This window comes from Mobula birostris, chromosome 21, assembly GCF_030028105.1.
Source record: "Mobula birostris isolate sMobBir1 chromosome 21, sMobBir1.hap1, whole genome shotgun sequence".
NCBI lineage: Eukaryota > Metazoa > Chordata > Chondrichthyes > Myliobatiformes > Myliobatidae > Mobula > Mobula birostris.
The window spans coordinates 49,208,905-49,231,395 of NC_092390.1; the positions used below are offsets into that span (position 1 = coordinate 49,208,905).

At 41.3% G+C, this 22,491-nt stretch overlaps 1 protein-coding gene across 1 annotated transcript in view; it reads left to right on the forward strand.

The window, feature by feature from the left end:
• Positions 1–759: 759 nt before the first annotated feature.
• dhx32b (DEAH (Asp-Glu-Ala-His) box polypeptide 32b) overlaps positions 760–22,491 on the forward strand; it is a 31,357-nt gene continuing 9,625 nt past the window's right edge. Inside the window, exons 1-5 of the mRNA XM_072239418.1 lie at positions 760–1,154; positions 7,916–8,109; positions 11,632–12,016; positions 18,571–18,816; positions 22,097–22,196. Of these exons, the coding sequence (XP_072095519.1) occupies positions 876–1,154; positions 7,916–8,109; positions 11,632–12,016; positions 18,571–18,816; positions 22,097–22,196 (1,204 nt within the window). The 5' untranslated portion in view covers positions 760–875. The remainder of the gene's footprint in view (positions 1,155–7,915; positions 8,110–11,631; positions 12,017–18,570; positions 18,817–22,096; positions 22,197–22,491) is intronic.

Genomic DNA, 22,491 nt, shown 5'->3' on the forward strand with positions numbered 1-22,491 from the left:
TTAGGTTGATAATTAGATTAATTAATTAGATAATTAATTAATTAGATAAACGTGTCATATAGAGATATCTCACAAAAGCTCCTATCTGTTTCTCTTCCCACAGATGCTGCTTGTTTTACTGATTTCCAGCATTTTCAGTTTTTTTTAGTTTAGATTTCCAATATCTGTATCTCTTTTATACTTTCGCGTACACATATTAATGACACTCGTTCTGAAATCGCAATGCTACTTTCATTGTTCAATGGAGGGAGAGAAACTAAAAGAAACTTTAGCTCGTGACTACCACTTCGTAGAGGTTTACTCTCCGGGTCGGGAAAACCATTCACGGTTTAAGAGTCCGTTCGGACAGCACGAAAATACAATTAAATCTGATCCCATTCACATTCAAATCAACCAGAGGGTTATAATTCGCATTGCTTTCAGGGCTGACACCAGCCGGGTCTGTGGCAGATGTGTTTGTGCAGTCGGTTTCTAAGAGACCCATTAGAATTTCCATACTCTGCAGATTCCAACAAGCAATCCCCGGCCCTCATTGTCAAGAGATTAAGTGGCCACATGACCGTATTATTCTGCACAATACTTCCTCGTTTAGCCGGGACTGTTCAAAGTCAATCAATAACCTGACACGTGGGCTGGGATAGCGGGGAAAATCGAGCAGCGTGGAACCGAAAAAGACGGTCACAGGAATCGCTTTCTCTTATCCAAGTCTTTAAACAGTTGATTTTCAAGAAATACTGATTTGGTTTTCAGATGATTGTTGGGGAAATAGGCGGAAAGTGTGAAGCTGTGCGGTACGCGTGGAGTGGACCGTCATCTCATTGTGGGACCAGGTACTAACCACGGTGTAAAGTGGAGGATTGCTGACCGGCGCTGGTATGGCTGCTCTCGATCTGTGCACTGCTAACCAGGACAGTGCCAGGCAAAGCTGCCCGCAGGAATTTGGATCCGACAGTGGGGATGAAGTGTTATCCTGTGATACAGATCTGGAGACGAACCCCTTTGATGGATTGCCCTATTCATCTCGATATTACAAACTCCTGCGAGAAAGGAAAAAGCTGCCAGTGTGGGAAGCTAAGGACGTCTTCATGTCGAGTTTAGTGGGCAATAACTTTATCATCCTGTCTGGAGAAGCCGATATCGGCAAAAGCAGTCAGGTAAGAATAACTGAAGTAACTGCAATTGCGTCGAAATTAAACACTCGTTTAATAATCCTGGCAGGTTGCGTGTGTGTAGTATGTGCGGGGGCAGGGGTGGTGATGTAAGTGGCGGCTGGCTTTAAGTTATTTTCCCACTGCGTGGTATCACACTGTTTTGGAAAAGGCGCCAATACTTTCAAAGGTTTATCTATTCAGTAACTGAAGAAGCTGTGAAGCACAAACGCCCTCGACAGTAGAGGAATGAGTCCAAGCTAGCATGTGTAACCACTCCAACACAGAATTACATTTTCTGCTGTCCTTGCCTTATTTTAAAGCCTGGAATTAGCGTAACTCTGATAGAGAAGGGGACACATTGTCTGTTGTGTGCTTTGCTTATGATCTGAACAAGCTGATTGATCATGATCAAACAAATCCATTCTTTTTCAGAAATTCCTTTCCACTTACCTAAAACTAGCTGCTGGTACTTGACTTTTTTTAAAACAAGACCATGAGATATTGGAGCAGAATTAGGCCATTCGGCCCATCGAGTCTGCTCAGCCATTTGATCATAGCTGATCCATTTCCCTCTGAACTCCATTCTGTTCCTCGGGATCAATAAAGTATGTCTATGTCTATTCTCCTAACTTCTTCCTATAGCCTTTCATGCCCGGACTAATCAAGAGCCTGTCGGTCTCTGCTTTAAGTACACTCAATGACCTGGCCTTCACAGCCACCTGTGGCAACAAGTTCTGCAGATTCACCATCCTCTAGCTAAATAAATTTCTCCTCATCTCTGTTCTAAAGTATATCCCTCTGTTCTGAGGTTGCACTCTCCAGTCTTAGACTATAGGAAACGTCCTTTTCACAATCACTCCATCTAGGCCTTTCAACATTCGACAGTCAAATAATTTGCTGGTAATTTACTTAGATCTTGCAAATTGTTTACAGAATAATACTTGCTACCTGTTAACAGTGCAAATGGGATCTCTTTTGAGAACGTGGGAATTCAATATTGAATTTAGTATGTGTCGTTTAGCTTTGTTGGATGATCAAATAATGTTCCTAGAAGTTGTGTTGGGCTTTATTGGAGAAGGGCAGAGTGGAAGAGGGTGGAGGATTCAAAGGACGGGAAGTGAAAGCTCAGGATCACCCTTGTGGACTGATTGGAGGTGATCTACAACATGGGCACCCAACCTGCATCTGGTTTCTCCAAATGTCATGGTGACCACGGGGGAGTGCACTGAATTGGAATAGGCAGCTGCTTCACCTCGAATTTGGTTTTGGATCCCTGGATGATGGGAAGTAAAGAGGCACCAGGGCACTTGTTGCATCACTACATGGAAGGTGGTGTGAGAGGAGACACAAGGGTGAATGGTGAGAGCAGCTGCGTTGGAATGTTGGGTGGGAGGGTAAGATATTTCTGGTATATTACATGGTTCATGATTCACTCAAGGTGGAGCCTAAGATAGAAGGTCGAAGATAGGGAGAAGAAGCATGTGAGAGTGGAAATGCTAGTATTGCTCCAGAAATAGCTGAGATACTTGTCATACGCAGCAGAGTAGGAGCCACACTAGGGCTAAACTTTGCAATGCTTATTCCGTCACAAGTACATTCATCCCACTGGACAAGTGAGACATAGAGTATATGCAGTATTCTCAATCCCATCAGGGTCCTATAATTGGTGCAAGATGTCTCCAGCTAAACGCTTGGCAATTTGCCTTCCTAATTGATTTTCTACCTGCACATTTGCTTTTATTGGTTTGAACACGAGGACACACCAATAATTCAAAATCATCCCCTTTCAGTCTCTCACTTTTGAGAAAATACTGTGCCTTAGTATTTTTCTGTATGGAAATTGAGATGAGAGAAGGTGTAGTCAAGAATAGCAAAAGCCTGAGGTTTTGCTTGAACTTTCTGTTGTTAGTCTGTTCCCTTGTATGAAGATAGTAAGAAATGGGCAAAGTCAGAAATTGACATAAAAAGGAGAGTAGGCTGGAAATTGGCAATAAAAGTGATGAAAGTTCTTCCAAGTTCACATGGGAACAGAAAACAACACCAATACAGTCTTCGGTGTATTGGGATAAAGAGGTGAGGGAGGGAGACTGGAAAATGGAGATGGTGTTACAGGGAAATAAATCAGGGAATGGAACTGATGGTATAGCTGTAAAAGCCAACACTGACTCCACAGGCTGAATGCTTTCTTTCTAGGTTAAAAGAAAATATAAAACAAAAAATAAAAGTGGATTGGTCTCACAATGTGACTGTTTAGCTGTATATTGAGGAGAAGTTAAAGGTGAGAATAAATTCAGCCAGGTTTAGGAAGGTTGGTGGAAGGGGTGGGTCTTTGCCTCTGTTCAAGAAAGAAGCAAAGGATGCTCTGATCATTCTGCTGCTGCCTAACACAGAGTGTTTCTATCATTTTCATTTATTTCCAGAAATGCAGTGTTTGGTGCTTCACCATTATAGCATTGATTTTTCTCTGTCCTTACTTCCTTTTTCTTCTTCTGTATCTCCACTGGAAAGTGACTTCTGATTAATAAGCTTTCACTCTCTCCCCTCCACCAGCACCAACACTTCCAGTGTCATTCAGTTTTGTTGGTCTCCAACCTACTGCAGACATCAACTCCTTTGATTTTTCCTTCTCTCCCGCTCGTACCTTTTCTGTGAAGCAAATCATTTCAATTTGTAACTTTTCTTAGGTTTGAAACATTAATTCTCCTTTTCTTTCCATTGATGCTGCCTGACCTGCTGAGTGTTTGCAACATTTTGTTTACATTTTACGTTTCCTCTATTTGCTATTTTTTTGCTTCTGTCACTATTAATGGAATTTAGATTTGACATAATTTTCTGTTAAATGTAATACATATCCCATGTTCATAGTCATAGTCATACTTTATTGATCCAGGGGGAAATTGGTTTTCGTTACAGTTGCACCATAAATAGTTAAATAGTAATATGTATGTTATGCCAGGAAATAAGTCCAGGACCAGCCTATTGGCTCAGGGTGTCTGACCCTCCAAGGGAGGAGTTGTAAAGTTTGATGGCCACAGGCAGGAATGACTTCCTATGACGCTCTGTGTTGCATCTCGGTGGAATGAGTCTCTGGCTGAATGTACTCCTGTGCCCACCCAGTACACTATGTAGTGGATGGGAGACATTGTCCAAGATGGCATGCAACTTGGACAGCATCCTCTTTTCAGATACCACCGTCAGAAAGTCCAGTTCCATCCCCACAACATCACTGACCTTGCGAATGAGTTTGTTGATTCTGTTGGTGTCTGCTGCCCTCAGCCTGCTGCCCCAGTACACAACAGTAAACATGATCGCACTGGCCACCACAGACTCGTAGAACATCCTCAGCATTGTCCGGCAGATGTTGATGTTAAAGGACCTCAGTCTCCTCAGGAAATAGAGATGGCTCTGACACATCTTGTAGACAGCCTCAGTGTTCTTTGACCAGTCCAGTTTATTGTCAATTCGTATCCCCAGGTATTTGTAATCCTCCACCATGTCCACACTGACCCCCTGGATGGAAACAGGGGTCACCGGTACCTTAGCTCTCCTCAGGTCTACCACCAGCTCCTTAGTCTTTTTCACATTAAGCTGCAGATAATTCTGCTCACGCCATGTGACAAAGTTTCCTTCCGTAGCCCTGTACTCAGCCTCATCTCCCTTGCTGATGCATCCAACTATGGCAGAGTCATCCGAAAACTTCTGAAGATGACAAGACTCTGTGCAGTAGTTGAAGTCTGAGGTGTAAATGGTGAAGAGAAGGGGAGACAAGACAGTCCCCTGTGGAGCCCCAGTGCTGCTGATCACTCTGTCGGACACACAGTGTTGCAAGCACACGTACTGTGGTCTGCCAGTCAGGTAATCAAGAATCCATGACACCAGGGAAGCATCCACCTGCATCGCTGTCAGCTTCTCCCCCAGCACAGCAGGGCGGATGGTGTTGAATGCACTGGAGAAGTCAAAAAACATGACCCTCACAGTGCTCGCTGGCTTGTCCAGGTGGGTGTAGACACGGTTCAGCAGGTAGATGATGGCATCCTCAACTCCTAGTCGGGGCTGGTAAGCGAACTGGAGGGGATCTAAGTGTGTAGATACATAATGTACACACAGAACTCAATTATTTACTTGCCTCTGCTGTATTTTTCAAAAAAGTATCGAACTGTTGCAACTCTCCATTCAAAAACAAACTATTTACTAAATTCCTATTGACACTTTTATCATGAAAACATTTATATGATTAGATCCATCTTAATGACTAGAATTAGATATTTCAGTGTTTAACCATTCAGCGTGCAGGGTGCGGATAGGTCTCTACCAAAGGAGGTAGAGACCTATCCCTCTCCTTCCCTCTACTAGCCTGCAGGTCACCCTTGGGCAAGATGTAGCACCTGCTTAGCACTTTCTTTCCCAAAATGATTTTAAATATCTGGGAGAATTCAGAGGTTCATTATCAGTCACAACCAGTGCTGGAGAAATGCCAATAATCCTGTGGAACCCTGTTCTCATGACCCGGATCTGGGCCGTACCCTCCAAATATCCGGACCTGCCTCTCGGTTTTTTTGCACTACCTTACTTTCCATTTTTCTATTTTCTATTCATGAATTATAATTTAATTTTTTAGTATTTACTAATTTTTACTATTTTTAATGTTTAATATTTGTAATCCAGGGAGTGGGAAGCGCAGAATCAAATATCGCTGTGATGATTGTACGTTCTAGTGTCAATTGTTTGGCGACAATAAAGTTTAAAGTATTAAGTATAAGTAAAGAGAGTCAGGAAGGAATGTGAAGAACTAACTACAGAAATAAAACAGGTTACGTAGTCTGTGGAGGGGGAATCAGTTGGCATGTTAGATTGTGATAAAAGATCATTGGCATGAAGTGCTAATTCTGTTTCTCACTCCACAGCTATTGCCTGACCTGCTGTATACTGTTTTTATTTCAGAATTTTTATCATCTGCTGGTTTAAAAAAAAATTTAGGTGATTTGAGAGGACGAGATATGAGAGTGAGCAAGTTTTTCTTTTCAACTAGACGTTCCCTATTCTGCATGTGTTTCGGACTCCTAGAATTTCCTTTCCTTTTTACGAGGGGTTATTGATAGGTTTGTGGCCTAAGGTTGAAGGAGTCAATTTTAGAAAACCTAGCACATTTATTTTTCCTACATTTACACGCTTAGTCCAGCGGTCATGGAGCATACGGATCCCTTCTTTGTAGAAGTCGGTGTCTTGGACCTCCAGAAGTGGTCCACAGCAGGGATGATTGATAAGTTCATGGCTTAAGGTAGAAGGATATGAGTTATTAACTTCAAACTTTCTGCATTTTCACTCAAGGAGTTGAACTGCACGTGCATGTAATGAGAGCTGTATAACATCTCCTTCTACCGTAGACCACGAATTTCTTAATCACCCCTGCTGTGGACCACCTGGAGGTTCAAGACGCTCTCGTTAGATGCACGTGCAATTCAACTCTTTGAGTGATAATGCAGAAAGTTTGAAGTTAATAACTCATCTCCTTCTACCTTTGGCTACGAACTTATCAATCACCCCTGCTGTGGACCACCTCTACAAGGAAGGAATCCGTATGCTCAACGACCGCTGGACTAAGTGTGTACACGTAGGAGGGGACTATGTTGAAAAATAAATGTGCTAGGTTTTCTAAAATTGACTCCTTCTACCTTCGGCTACGGACTTATCAATCACCCCTCGTAAAAGAAATTGAAATTATGTTTACAAAAGTCAATCTAAGTAAAGGAAGCTTCATTATTTTATACCTTGTGATATAAATTGCATTCTTCAGCTTAACAAAGGGCATGCATGGAATACAGATCTGTGAATTTTTGACCTATCTTACTCTTATCAGAATCCATTTTGCATATCGATCGCTCCACAGCTTTTCAGTAACCTTTGAAAGTTTATTTTTAAACTTTTAAGGTAACTTAAAAATCTATTGTGGTGTCGGGAGGTGGAGGGAGAAGAGAAAGAAGAATTGAGAACAGAATAACCCCAAAAATAGCAGAATAACATGGTAAAAGTAACAAATATTAATATAGCTAAAATGGCCAACAATAAAACCTAAAGATTGTATTGATAAATGAAAAGGATATTGTTAAGGAGACCCATAGGAGATTTATTTGGGTTTGAGTTTTGCAAGAATTTGAATTGGAACAGCAAGTTAGCTCATGGTATAATAAGGCTGTTGATTGTACATCTAACATCACTGTCAAAATCACAGAAACCCAGGACTATCGCAGAACATGCTGAATTACAGTCTTCATTACAGCACTATGATTTTAATCACTGATCTGTTTTTAAAATAAAATGATGGAGCTAATTGAATTAGGAGAGCTTTCTACAGATACCTTTTATTTCCAAGCTAACCATCACGTATAGCTGGCCGGTGGTGTTGTGACATCTGCATGGGACTTAAAAGCAAGTGTTCCCAGGTTCGAATCCGGCCGGCCCCTTGCACACTTTCCATCCGTGCTGGGTTGAGCACTGAGCTGGCAACTCGGCTTTGTAAACAAAAAACAAACAGCAAGGTACGCCACAAGGCGCGGAAAGGATGACCAACCATCATGAATAGGTATTTACAGATTGACAATGAGTCTATCCAAATTGACATAATTCAAAATCTTTATTGCTTAGTATTTTGTCAGTTCTGAAACTATTTAATATCTAAGTCTAGGCTTGGTTGTCCAAGCATGCTATGCTGAAGCATTGCATTCAAAGCCTGTGGTGGTCACAATTGCTTCCTTTATCTTTTGCAGATTCCCCAGTGGTGTGCTGAGTATTGTTTCTCCTCCAGGTATCAGCATGGGGTTGTTGTGTGCACACAGACACACAAGCAGACAGCTGTTGACCTTGCTCTTCGTGTGGCGGATGAGATGGATGTCAACATAGGGCACGAAGTGGGCTACGTAATCCCATATGAAAACTGTTGCATGAATGAAACTATCCTGAGGTTTGTGTGCTTCTGTCTACTTACGGTGACCTTTGTGCAATCATCACTCGAATACAAACGGAAACCACTAAATGGGGACTGCAGCTGCATGCCTCTTTTTAAGCAGCTGACACCATATGCTGCTCCGTAGCATTTACGTTACATCTTACAAGGAATGACAATAGAATCCAGTGTTAATGAGAGACAAAGAGAGTGGCGATGATGAGCAAGAGGAGAGTAAGTTAAAGGAAGTCTAAATTTGAACAAAGGATTGGATATCATTTAACATCAGATTCAGATAGTAAATTAAGTGTTTCATAAATACATGGGTTGATTTAAGATAGGTTTTTTTTAAAAGCCAGAGATACCTGTCCAAACCTCTATTGGTCTAATGTAAACCTGATGAAAACTCCATGCTGAAAACATCCAAACAATAACTTATATTTATAACTTTAGAATCCACATTAACATTTTGTGAAGGATTATATCCTGTATGGAAACTCTAAACCAATGGCGTGACTGTAGAATAATACTTTCACAATTTAACCTCATACTTTATTGACACAATTATATGTAACTTTACATATGTTTATGATAATTAAATAGAAAATTTATGGTACAGAAAATCATGATAAAAATATAACTTTCCTTTTCCTGTCACTCCATGCTATTTTTTTATGGTTTTTTACCTTCATTTATATTTGAATAGACTGTGAATTATTCCTCATCCCTCAAGACAGGTTACTTGATATCAGATCTCTATTTTCAAATTGCTCCTTAAGAAGAACTGGAGAAGCCAAGGGAATGAGGGTCGATTACTTCCACCTCTCTTTTCTAGGGAAAGAGATTTTTCTTCTATCCATACGACTCAAATATATTTTGCACTAAATGCAAAATACGTTTCTCTGTACTGCCTCTCCTCACATTTCTAGGTAAGGTTGTCAACTGAATTAGTATGTCAAAAATAGTTTCTTTTTTAAATTTTATTTTTATTTGGATAAGGAATTCACAAATATCATGTACTTTTTTCACACATATAACCTTTTCCATTTTTTTATATGTATAAAACTACAATTATTTATACATTAAGTACACATTGAGATGATATAAAAGGAAAATAAACATTTATATAGATAATTATGTACTGTGGTAAATCTAACCTATTAGGCTAAGTAATGGAATTAGTTGCTAAGAAAAATGGTAATAATAGTTTCCATATAACCCTTCTGGACCATTTCCACTGGTCCAAAATGTTGTATATAAGCCTATGTATCAACCATTGTAGGTGTTTATATCCTAATTTGTCGTGCTTGCTCCTGCCCGCAGACATAATTATCCAATCCCTATGTACTTATTTACTTAATTTTTTCATTTTTTTTATCCCTTTCCCAAATCTTTCCCTTTGTCAAAAATAATTTCAATTCATTAACAATCTGTGGTCTCTGTCATGGGATCCCGTCAGTCATGAAAAATGTGCTGTACATAAGACCATGAGATAGAGGAGCTTAATTAGGCCATTAGGCCTATCAAGTCTGCTCCCCCATTTCATCATGGCTGATCCAATTTTCCTCTCTGCCCCAATCTCCAGCCATCTCCCCATATCCCTTCATGCCTTGACCAATCAAGAATCTATCAATCTCTGCCTTAAATATACATAAAGACTTTTGGCCTCCACAGCTGCCTGTGGCGAAGAATTCCACAGTTTTACCACTCCCTGGCTAAAGAAATTCCTCCTCATCTCTGTTCTAAAAGGACGCCCCTCTATTCAGAGGCTGTGTCTGATCTTACACTCTCCACTTTCACACTATCAAGGCTTTCACCATTCGATAGGTTTCAATGAGGTCACCCCTCATTCTTCTGAATTCCAGCAAGTCCTCTTGAAATGAATGCTAACACTCCATTTGCTTTCCTCACCACAGGCTCAACCTGCACACTGACCTTTACGGAATCCTGCAGAAGGACTCCCAAGTCCTTTTTGCACCTCAGTTCTTTTGTATATTCTCCCCATTTAGAAAATAGTCAACCCTTTTATTTCTTCCACCAAAATGTATGTTCATACACTTCCTGACACTATATTCCATCTGCCATTTCTTTGCCCATTCTCCTAATCCGTCCAAGTCCTTCCGTAGCATCTCTACTGCCTCAAAACCACCTGCCCCTCCACCTATCTTCATATCATCTGTAAACTTTGCAACAAAGCCATCAATTCCATCATCCAAATCATTGACATATAATGTAAAAAGAATTGGTCCCAACACAGACCCCCCAGTGGAACATCATTAGTCACTGGCAGCCAGCCAGAAAAGGTTCCCTTTTTCCCACTCTTTGCCTCCTGCTACTGCTTTGTCCATGCTAGAATGTTTCCTGTAATACCATGCGCTCATAGCTTGTTAAGCAGCTTGTATGGCACCTTGTCAAAGGCCGCCTGAAAATACAAGTACACAACATCAACAGGTTCTCCTTTGTCTATCTTGCTTGTTCTTTCTTCAAAGAATTCCAACAGATTTATCAGGCAAGATCTCCCCATTTTATTATGTGCCTCCAAGTATCCTAAAACCTCATCCTTAATAATCAACTCCAACATCTTTGCTACCATTGGGGTCAGACTAACTGACCTATAGTTTCCTTTCTTTCTGCCTCTCTCCCTTCTTGAGTGGAATGACATTTGTAATTTTCCATTCTTCTGGAACCATTCCAGAATCTGGTAATTCTTGAGAGATCATTACTACTGTCTCCATAATCTCTTAGCCACCTCTTTCAGAACCCTGGCGTTTACACCATTTGGTCCAGGTGATTTCTCTTCCTCCAGGCCTTTTAGTTTTCCAAGAACATTTTCTCTTGCTATGGTAACTTCACACACTTCATGACCCCTGACACCTGGAACTTCCACCATACTGCGTGCCTTCCACAGTGAAGACTGATACAAAATGCTTATTCCATTCATCCGGTGTTTCGTTATTCCCCATTACTGCCTCTCCAGCATCATTTTCGAGTGGTCCTCTCTTTTACACTTCGTGTATCTGACAAAACTTTTGGTATCCTCTTTAATATTATTGGCTAGCTTACTTTCATGTTCCATCTTTATCTCAATGACTTTTTTTAGTTGCCTTCTGTCGGTTTTTAAAAGCTTCCCAATCCTCTGACTTTCCATGAATTTTTGCTCAGTTATATGCCCTCTCTTTGGCTTTTATTTTGGCTTTGACTTCTCTTGTTAGCCAGGGTTGTGTCATTTTTCTTTGAGAATACCTCTTCCTCTTTGGGATGTGTCTATCCTGTGCCTTCTGAATTGCTTCCAGATATTCCAGCCATTGCTGCTGTGCCATCATCCCTGCCAGTGTTCTTTTCCAATCAATTCTGGCCAAGGCCTGTCTTGTGCCTCTGTAATTCCCTTTACTCCATTGTAATACTGATGCTTCTGACTTCGAGAATGAAGAGAAGGGTTCTATTTTAGGGAAAAAAAAATCTGTGATCTTTAACGGATTTGTTTTATCCTTTAAGCATGTTCAAATCAAGCCATCCAAATAACATTCTCCTATGTCTCAGGTATAGCACGGATGATATGCTCCTTCAGGAGATGATGTCGAACCCTCTACTGGAACACTATGCAGTTATCATCGTGGATGAAACTCACAGACGAACCGTTTCCACAGATGTGCTGCTGGGTCTTCTGAAAGACATCGTGAGACAGAGACCAGAACTAAAGGTTGTTATAATAACCTCCCCTCACATGTCCAGTAAGCTGCACGCCTATTACGGTGACAGTCCTCTAATACAAGTGGAGACTGAAGAGTCCATTGGGTGTCCATTCGAAATTGTTTACAGTTGCATGCCACAAGAAAACTATTTCTTCTCAGCACTTAGACTGTTGTTTAAAATACACAGCACAATGGAGGAGGGTGATGTTGCTATTTTTCTATCCTGTGAAAAGGTAAGCCTTTTGTTTTTTTTTCCACTTGAATCCCTGCTGCTAACAAAGTAGAAATGTTGTTGAATGTGCAAATCGCATGGCAATAACGAAACAATCATGAGAACCAAATAGCAGAAGTGAGTATAACTATAGGTGATGGCGTCTCATCCATTTAAATGCAGGTTTATTGAATACTTTAGACTGCAGATGAAACACTCAATGATTCAGGAATGGTTTTATCCCCTCTGCCATTCGATTTCAGAATGGACATTGAATCCACAAACTCTACCTCACTACTTCTTGAACATTTTTATTTTTGAACTACTTATTTAATTTAACTATTTACTGTAATTCAGTTTATTTCTCTATTATTATGTATTGCATGTAATGATTTATTGAGGTACAATGAGGAACAGGCACTTCCGACCCTTTCAGCTGCACTGTCCAGCAGTCCCCAGTTTAACCCTAGCCTAATCACGGGACAGTTTATAATGATCAATTAATCTAACAACCGTATGTCTTCAGAAACTGGAGCACCTGAAGAAAACCCGCACAATCACAGGCAGAACGTACAAAATCATTACAGGCAGTGGTGGGAATTGAACCTGAGTCACTGGTACTGTAAAGCATCGTGCTTCTACTGCTGCAAAGACGGCAAATTTCACAGCATATGTCGGTGATATTAAATCTGATTCTAATTATTGCTCCTGGTCCTTCAATTGCAGTGTCATATTGCACTGGTTACTTGAGGAACATAAGCATCTAAATTACTTGGCTCTTTTAATATATAAACTGGCTAATCCAGTTTTCTCACATCATCTTGTGAAGAATGGAGCTACTTCCTGTTCCCCTTGCTCCACTTCTTTGTAACCCAAAGTTGTTCACAAATATAGCACGCTTCCAGAAATGTTTAATCATTGTTCTTCAGAGGTTTGCTGTGCAACTTTATATCTGCTGCCATGTGCCCAATTTCTTCTGCCTTCATCCATGTCACTGGTGCTCTAGTAACACTGATCCTCTAGGAGTGGGTGTAGCCTCTTTGATAAGCAGCACCTAGAGATGATATTCTTGGGGGATTGTCCAGTGAGATCGTATGGGTAGAACTTAGAAACATGAGTGGGAGGGTCACTGTAAGACCTTATTTTAGATTCCCTCACCCCCAGTAGTCAGTGAGAACTTAAGGAATAGGTATATAGAGAAATTGCTCAAATTGTATGAGTGGTAGGGTTTTATTAGTGAGAGATTTTAATTCCCCTGGCATCAACTGCACCACCCAGAATGTTAAGGGACTGGACAAAAGGATAGTTGTGAAAAGTGTTCACCGAATCAATATAGAGGGCCTTAATCAGGAGAGTGCAATACTGGATCTCTGCTTGGGGGATAAGGCAGAACAACTAGCTGAGGGGGCAGACAGACATTCTCAACCTGGGGTTCATGGCACAAATAAGAGTTGGGAATTCCTGCTCTAGAGACTATAATTCGATAAGTTTTCAGGTACAGTAATGATGGAAAAGGATAGAGCAGGTCTATGGCTTAGAGTCCTAAACTGGAGTGGGCCTGTTTTGGAGGAGAATTAGACAGCATTTAGCAGAGGTTGATTTGGTGATCCCAGATGAAGGGAAAGGAACAAATGGAAAGTGGAAGGACTTTAAGAGTATGATGGGAAGCATCCAGGAGCAGCATGTTCCTGTTAGGGCGAAAGGTAAACCTGGCAGGTTTAGGGAACTTTAGCTAACGAGAGATATTAAGGCTCTGGTCAAGAAAAAGAAGGAATCGTATATTGGGTTTAGGAGGTCAGAGATGAGGAAATCCCTTGATGGCTATAAAAAGATAAAGAATACTCTTGAGAGGGAAATCAGGAAGGCAAAGAGAGGGTATGAAATGGATCTAGCATGCAAGCTTAAGGAAAATCTCAAGAGGTTCTCTAGCTATAGTAAGTGTAAGAAGGTGATTAAGGAGTGAGTAGGTATCCTCAGATTGGCAGAATCTTGAGCTCCAGGAGGTGGAAGGATTTCTAACAAATATTTCTCCCTGGTATTTACGGGGGCGGGGGGGGGGGGTGTGGATCATGGTTGCTAAAGAGATAAGGAAAACAAGTCGAGATGTTTTGGAGAACCTTCATATGATCAGGTGATATGTAGGAGGTGGTATTTCTAGCCTTACAATGCACTAAGGTGAATGAATCCCCAGGGCCTGATCAAGTGTATCCTCAGATATCGTGGGAGGCTAGAGAAGTAATTGTGGGGGCCTTCACAGCCTTCATTGTCAGCCATTACTGAAGTTCTCAAAGATTAATGTTCTGTTGTTTAAAAAGGGTAGCAAGGACATGCCAGGGAACTACAGGCCAGTTAACCTGACATTAGTAATAGTAGTTAGTAGGTTAATTGGTCATTGTAAATTGCCTTGTGAAATAGAGGGGTAGCTGGGTGGTGCAGTTCATTGGGCCAGAGGGGCCTGTTTCATGCTGCATAGTTAAATAGAGGATAAATCTCTTAAAGCTGAGCACTCTAAATACAGACCCTTCAGCCCAAAAGTCCATGCATACCAAATGATTCCAATTTCTTGCATTTGGCCCATATTCCTCTAAATCCCATCCCCCTAAGTACCTATCCTAGTGCTTCTTAAATGATAGCATTGTATCCACCTCAGCTACTTGTTCCATACATTCCCCACCCACTGCATGAAAAAGTTACCCCTCGGGTCACTATTAAATCTCGCCCCTCTCACCCTGACTCTGTGCCCTGTAATTTTGACCTTCCCTACTTTGGGAAATGATGTCCATCTTATCAATGACTCTCATAATTTAAACTTTCTATAAAGTGCCTCTTATTCTCCTAATTCTAAGGAATAAAGACCTAGCCTGATCAACTTATCATGAATAACAAGAGGTCCAACACTGACTGCTGCAGCACACCACTGATCACCTACCTCAATTCTGAGAAACCACCTTCCACTACCATTCTCTGCTTCCCTCCTCCGAGCCAGTTTTGAATCCACTTTATTAGCTGTCCCTGAATTCCTTGGGATGTAACCTTCCAGACAAACCTACCATGGGGGATCTTATTGAAGACCTTACTAAAGTCAAAATAGAGAAATCTAGCACCAAACCTTCATCTATCTCTTTGGTTACCTCTTCAAAAAAAACTCTGTGAAATTTTTGCCAAGCATGACTTTCCAAGCCCAAGGTCATACTGGCTTCTCCTAATCAAATTCATCCTATCCAAATTCTACTCAGAGTTTCCTCCAATAACTTCCCCATTACTGACATCAGGTTGACTGGCCTGTGGTTCCCTGCCTTGTCCTTCTTAAACAACTGAACCAGCTTAGCCACCTTCAAATCTTTAAGAACTTCAGTAATATGGGTAGAAGTCAGGAACAGGAAGGGAGCAGTTACTCTATTGGAAGTATTCTATAGGCCCCCTTGAAGCAGCAGAGATACCGAGGAGCAGATCGGAAGGCAGATTTTGGAAAAGCGCAAAAATAACAGGGTTGTTATCATGGGTGACTTTAACTTTCTGAATATTAATTGGCACCTGATTAGTTCCAATGATTTAGACGGGGCAGAGTTTGTTAAGTGTGTCCAGATGGATTCCTGTCACAGTATGTTGACAGGCCAACTAGGGGGAATGCCATACTAGATCTAGTATTAGGTAACAAACCGGGTCTGGTCACAGATCTCTCACTGGGTGAGCATCTGGGGGACAGTGACAACCACTCCCTGGCCTTTAGCATTATCATGGAAAAGGATAGAATCAGAGAGGGCAGGAAAATTTTTAATTGGGGAAGGGCAAATTACGAGGCTAGAACTTGCGGGTGTGAATTGGGATGATGTTTTTGCAGGGAAATGTACTATGGACACGTGGTCGATGTTTAGGGATCTCTTGCACGATGTTAGGGATAAATTTGTCCCAGCGAGGAAAATAAAGAATGGTAGGGTGAAGGAAGCATGGGTGACAAGTGAGTTGGAGAATCTAGTCAGGTGGAAGAAGGCAGCATACATGAGGTTTAGGAAGCAAGGATCAGATGGGTTTATTAAGGAATATAAGGTAGCAAGAAAAGCTTAAGAAAGGGCTGAGAAGAGCAAGAAGGGGGCATGAGAAGGCCTTGGCGAGTAGGGTAAAGGAAAACCCCAAGGCATTCTTCAATTATGTGAAGAACAAAAGGATGACAGGAGTGAAGATAGGACCAATTAGAGATAAAGATGGGAAGATGTGCCTGGAGGCTGTGGAAGTGAGCGAGGTCCTCAATGAATACTTCTCTTCGTTATTCACCAATGAGGGGGAACTTGATGATGGTGAGGACAATATGAGTGAGGTTGATGTTCTGGAGCACATTGATATTAAGAGAGAGGAGGTGTTGGAGTTGTTAAAATATATTAGGATGGATATGTCCCCGGGGCCTGACAGAATATTCCCCAGGCAGCTCCAGGAGGCGAGGGAAGAGATTGCTGAGCCTCTGGCTAGGATCTTTATGTCCTCGTTGTCCACAGGAATGGTATCGGAGGATTGGAGGGAGGCGAATGTTGTCCCTTTGTTCAAAAAAGGTAGTAGGGATAGTCCGGGTAATTATAGACCAGTGAGCCTTATATCTGTGGTGGGAAAGCTGTTGGAAAAGATTCTTAGAGATAGGATCTATGAGCATTTAGAGAATCATGGTCTGATCAGGGACAGTCAGCATGGCTTTGTGAAGGACAGATCCTGTCTATCAAGCCTGATAGAGTTCCTTGAGGAGGTGACCAGGCATATAGATGAAGGTAGTGCAGTGGATGTGATCTATATGGATTTTAGTAAGGCATTTGACAGGGTTCCACAAGGTAGGCTTATTCAGAAAGTCAGAAGGCTTGAGATCCAGGGAAGTTTGGCCAGGTGGATCCAGAATTGGCTTGCCTGCAGAAAGCAGAGGGTCGTAGTGGAGAGAGTACATTCGGATTGGAGGGTTGTGACTAGTGGTGTCCCACAAGGATCGGTTCTGGGACCTCTACTTTTCATGGATTTTATTAACGACCTGGATGTGGGGGTAGAAGGGTGGGTTGGCAAGTTTGCAGATGACACAAAGGTTGGTGGTGTTGTGGATAGTGTAGAGGATTGTCAAAGATTGCAGAGAGACATTGATAAGATGCAGAAGTGGGCTAAGAAGTGGCAGATGGAGTTCAACCCGGAGAAGTGTGAGGTGGTACACTTTGGAAGGACAAACTCCAAGGCAGAATACAAAGTAAATGGCAGGATACTTGGAAGTGTGGAGGAGCAGAGGGATCTGGGGGTACATGTCCACAGATCCCTGAAAGTTACCTCTCAGGTAGATAGGGTAGTTAAGAAAGCTTATGGGGTGTTAGCTTTCATAAGTCGAGGGATAGATTTTAAGAGTCGTGGGGTAATGATGAAGCTCTATAAAACCCTGGTTAGACCACACTTGGAGTACTGTGTCCAGTTCTGGTTGTCTCACTATAGGAAGGATGTGGAAGCATTGGAAAGGGTACAGAGGAGATTTACCAGGATGCTGCCTGGTTTAGAGAGTATGCATTATGATCAGAGATTAAGGGAGCTAGGGCTTTACTCTTTGGAGAGAAGGAGGATGAGAGGAGACATGATAGAGGTGTACAAGATAATAAGAGGAATAGATAGAGTGGATAGCCAGCGCCTCTTCCCCAGGGCACCACTGCTCAATACAAGAGGACATGGCTTTAAGGTAAGGGGTGGGAAGTTCAAGGGGGATATTAGAAGAAGGTTTTTTTACTCAGAGAGTGGTTGGTGCGTGGAATGCACTGCCTGAGTTAGTGGTGGAGGCAGATAGACTGTGAAATTTAAGAGGCTACTAGACAGGTATATGGAGGAATTTAAGGTGGGGGGGGGTTTATATGGGAGGCAGGGTTTAAGGGTCAGCACAACATTGTGGGCCAAAGGGCCTGTACTGTGCTGTACTGTTCTATGTTCTATGTAATAGCTAACAATGAAACAAACCTCTGCAGGGGCCTCCACAGTTTCTTCTTTGGGATGTGAGAGGAAACTGACGCACTGAAAGGAAATCCACGTGCTCACAGGAAGGATGCACAAACTTCTTACAGACAGCATTGGAATTGAACTCCAAACTCCGACCCCTCAAGCTGTAATAGTGGCATCCCTTTATGCCAGAGTCACTGAAGCTTTTTCTGTGTCTTGTACCATTATCACTACAACTGGATGTTTGTTATAAGCTAAGCACAGAACTGATGAGGAGAAGCATTATTTGAATTAAATTCAGTATTGTTCTGCATGATTGAACTGAATTTATTAAAAATTTATTAAAATTAAATTTTGCTCATAGTTATTGGATTAAATGCCGGCTGGTGGCATAGTGGCATCAGCGCCGGACTTCGGAGCAAAGGTTCCTGAGTTCGAATCCAGCCGGCTCCCCAGCACACTTTCCATCCGTGCTGGGTTGAGCGTCGAGCTAGCAACTCGGCCTCATAAAAAAGAAATTACCTGCTACAGAAACATCAACAGCAAAAAGTTGATGGACTATGTTCTCTTGTGAGTTTAAAAAAAAAGTCTATTTCTTTTTTTTTATTGGATTAAATAGATCTATTTATATACCTTCAGGAAATTGATGAAGCCTACAAGATTATTGAACAAGAAACTTTTAAACAGCATCCAATGCTGGGAGAACTCGTTCCAATTCCTCTTGACCCAGAGCAGACAATGTCTTTTGACAGACCAAATGACATGTCGGAGCAGAATGGCAAACGATACAAAAGGAAGGTGATATTGACCACAAGTGTGGGGAAGTCCTTACTTTACATGGAAAATGTGAAGTATGTTATTGATGTGGGCATGGAGAGAAGAAGTGTGAGTAGATTGATTCTGTAGCAGATTTTGTTTAATAAATGTGTTAAAAGGTGTTATACAGTCACTCAGCATTTACAAAGTTTTTCAGACAAAATGTTCACTTTTTTTTTTGCAATGGATCACAAAGGGGGAATTGAGGAAAGAAGCACAAGGTGGAATGTTTATAGATGTTTTGTTATCTTGTTCCCAGATCCTACATCCCATGCAGATGTTTTCTATAGCATTGCTTCATCTTTTTAATTAAATCTAACACAAAGTCTGCAGATTGCTGGAAGTCCAGGAACTCAGCAAATCAGCAGCATCTATGGAAATTAACAAATAGTCGATGTTTCGAGCTGAGACCCTTCTTCAGGAGAGGGGGAGAGATTTTTTTTATATACCGGAAGGAGAAATCTATATTCATCCCACCAGGTTGGAGGCTACCCAGACAGAATATAAGGTGTTGTTCCTCCACCTTGAGTGTGGCATCATCATGGCACAAGAGGAGGCCATTTACCAACAAGTTGGACTTGTTATATTTTTATATATTTTGCATTTTTACTGAATTCTTTCATGTTTGAAGCAAATCTCATATTGTGTTTATAAATTGGCATATTGATTCACGATATTGATACCTTTACTATCAGCACTTGGTTTAATAGGAAAGAGAAATGATTGTACAAATGGACTAGGTAGTCTTTTATATTGTAATATGAGAGGCTTGCTTTAGTATTTGCTGCAGAAGACTGCACTTTAAAAACAACTGTATACCCACCATTTCCTTTCTATGTACATATTTTTGTGAAGATTCATGAACAATCTGTGTGGTTTGAAATCTTTAAAGTAAGGGAGCGGATGTGATGGTAAAGGATAGAGATTCTGTTCAGATTCATTGACTGCAGGGGCTTACTGCTGCAGTGAGACCATATATCAGCTATTGATCAAACCTTCAAGCTCATGACACTTGGGCTGAAGTGTGAAACAAATATTGCAGCGTTCTGGTGAAATTAGCAAACAAGTGACAGAAACATGGTCAAATTTTTTAAATTCTGAGGCTCTGCCTTCTGGGCCTAGACTACCTGACTATAGAAAACATCAACATCTTCTCCACATTCACTCTATCCAGACCTTTCAATATTTGATAGATTTCAATGAGATTTCCCCCTTCCCTTCCACCCCCCGCCATTCTTCTAAACTCCAGTGAGTATAGGCCCATAGTCATCAACACAACTTGTATGTTGACCCTTTCATTCCTGGGATCATTCTTGTGAACTTCGTCTGAATGCTCTTCAATGCCAGCACATCCTGTCTTAGATAAGGGGCCCAAAACTGCTCACAATACTTCAAGTGCAGCCGTATAAATCCTCAGCATTACATCCTTTCTTTTTCATTCTAGTCTTCTTGAAATGAATGCTAACATTACATTTGCCTTCCTTACCACCAACCCAAACCAGCAAATTAACTTTTAGGGAATCCTTCACAGGGACTCCCAAGTCCTCTGCGTATCTAATTTTTGAACTTTCTCTAAATTTACCGAATAGTCCACATCTTTATTCCTTTTGTCAAAGTGCATGACCGTGCACTTCTCTACATTATATTCCATCTGTCACTTCTTTGCCCATTCCCTCAAGCGGTCTGTCCTGCAGCCTCCCTGCTTTCTCAACACTACTTGCTCTTCCACCTGTCTTGGTATCATCTGCAAACTTGTCCACAAATCCATCAATTCCTTCATCCAAATCATTGACATATAAAGTTAAAGTCCCAGCAAAGACCCCCGCAGCACACTACTAGTCACAAGTCACCAGTAGCCAACCGGAAAAGGCCTCCTTTATTCCAACTCCTTGCCTCGTGCCAGTCAGCCAATATTCTATCCATCCAAGTACTTTTGCCGTGATACCATGGTCTCTTAGATTGTTAAGCACCCTCGTGTTCAATACCTTTTCAAAGACCTTCTTAAAATTTAAATAAACAACATCCACTGACCCCTTTATATATTCTGCCTGTTATTTCCTCAAATAATTCCAGCAGATTTGTCAGGCAAGATTTCCCCTTTTAGATGTGCCTCCAAGTACCCCAAAAACTCATCCTTAATAATAAATTTCAACACTTAAGTCGGGTTAACTGGCCTATAATTGTCTTTCTTCTGCCCCTCTCTGTTCTTGAAGAGTAAAGTGGCATTTGTAAATTTCCAGTTCTCAGGAACCATTTCAGAATCTGGTGATTCTTGAACGATCATTACTAATGCATCCATGATCCCTTAAGCTCACTCATAACCCTGGGGTGTAGTCCATCTGATTTATCTACCTTTAGACGTTTCAGCTTCCCAAGTACCTTCTCCTTAGTAATAGCAACAACACTCACTTCTGCCCCCGACACTCTCGCATTTCTGGCATTCCAGTGAAGACTGACACAAAATTCTTAAGTTTCTCCCCCATTTTTTGTACCCCATTGCTACCTCTGCAGTATCATTTTCCAGCAGTCCAATATCCACTCTTGTCTCTCTTTCACTGCTTGTATATCTGGGGGGAAAAAAACTTATTATATCCTCTTTTATATTTTTGGCTAACTTACCTTCATATTTCATCTCTTCTTTATGGCTTTTTTAGTATCTCTCTGGTTTTTAAAAGCTTCCCAATCCTCTACCTTCCTGCTTTAGAATACCTTTTCATCTTTGGAATGTATCTTCTTGCAGCTTCTGAATTTCCCCCAGAAACACCAGCTGTTGCTGTTCTGCCATCATCCCTGCTAGTGTCCCCTTCCAATCAACTTTAGCCAGCTCCTCTCCCGTGCTGCTGTAATTTCCTTACTCTGTTGTAACACTCCAATGTGACATATGTAGGTAATTAATGAATTGAAGCACTCTGTACCTCTGTCACAGGTCCTGAGTAAAGTGCTGATGGTGGAAGATAATTCTTGAATCACCAGTTTTAACCAACTCTACTGGTGACTTTTAGAGAGGTATTAAAAGTTGAATTTCTCTTGTAACTCATCCAGACTATTGATCAATGTCAAATAATAGGAAGTGAATGGTGCTATGTGATTCCCAAACTGATGCCTTTACCCGGTTACACTCCAAAAAAGACACTGTTTGCAGTTGAATTTGATTCTCTGGATCGTATATGAAGTGTTGACTAGAGGAATTGCAAAGACTGCCAACTGGAGAATCTTAGTGAATATTTCAACAGCTATATCCAGAGGCATATGCTGCATATAGAATAACAAACTTTGCTTGATTGTATCTGTCTTTCAGGCATTATTCATTTTTACTTTCATGTCATTGCTTTGTTCCATCAAATCCTAGGTTTACAATCCAAGAATCAGAGCTGAATCTTTAGTGATGCAACCCATCAGCAAAATTCAGGCGAAGATGCGTACACAAATCATTGACACTGCTAGACTGGGTAAAGACTGATTTTATCTATCTATATACTACTAAAACTCTCATGCTCTGTCTGTCTGTCTGTTTCTGTTTGTGACCTCCAATTAGTGCAAACGCTGCATTACAGCAGCACTTTTTTTGGCTAAATTGAATTAAAGTGCGCTAATTTACAGAATGCAGGTAAAGTTCAGGGTTATATATTCGTATAAAATTTCTCATTCACCAAAAATCAGCAGGCTGGCTTTCACCCGAGACCCGATTGGCCATCATTGAAATTGGGACGTAACAGCCCAACGCATGCGCACGGTCAGCCTCAG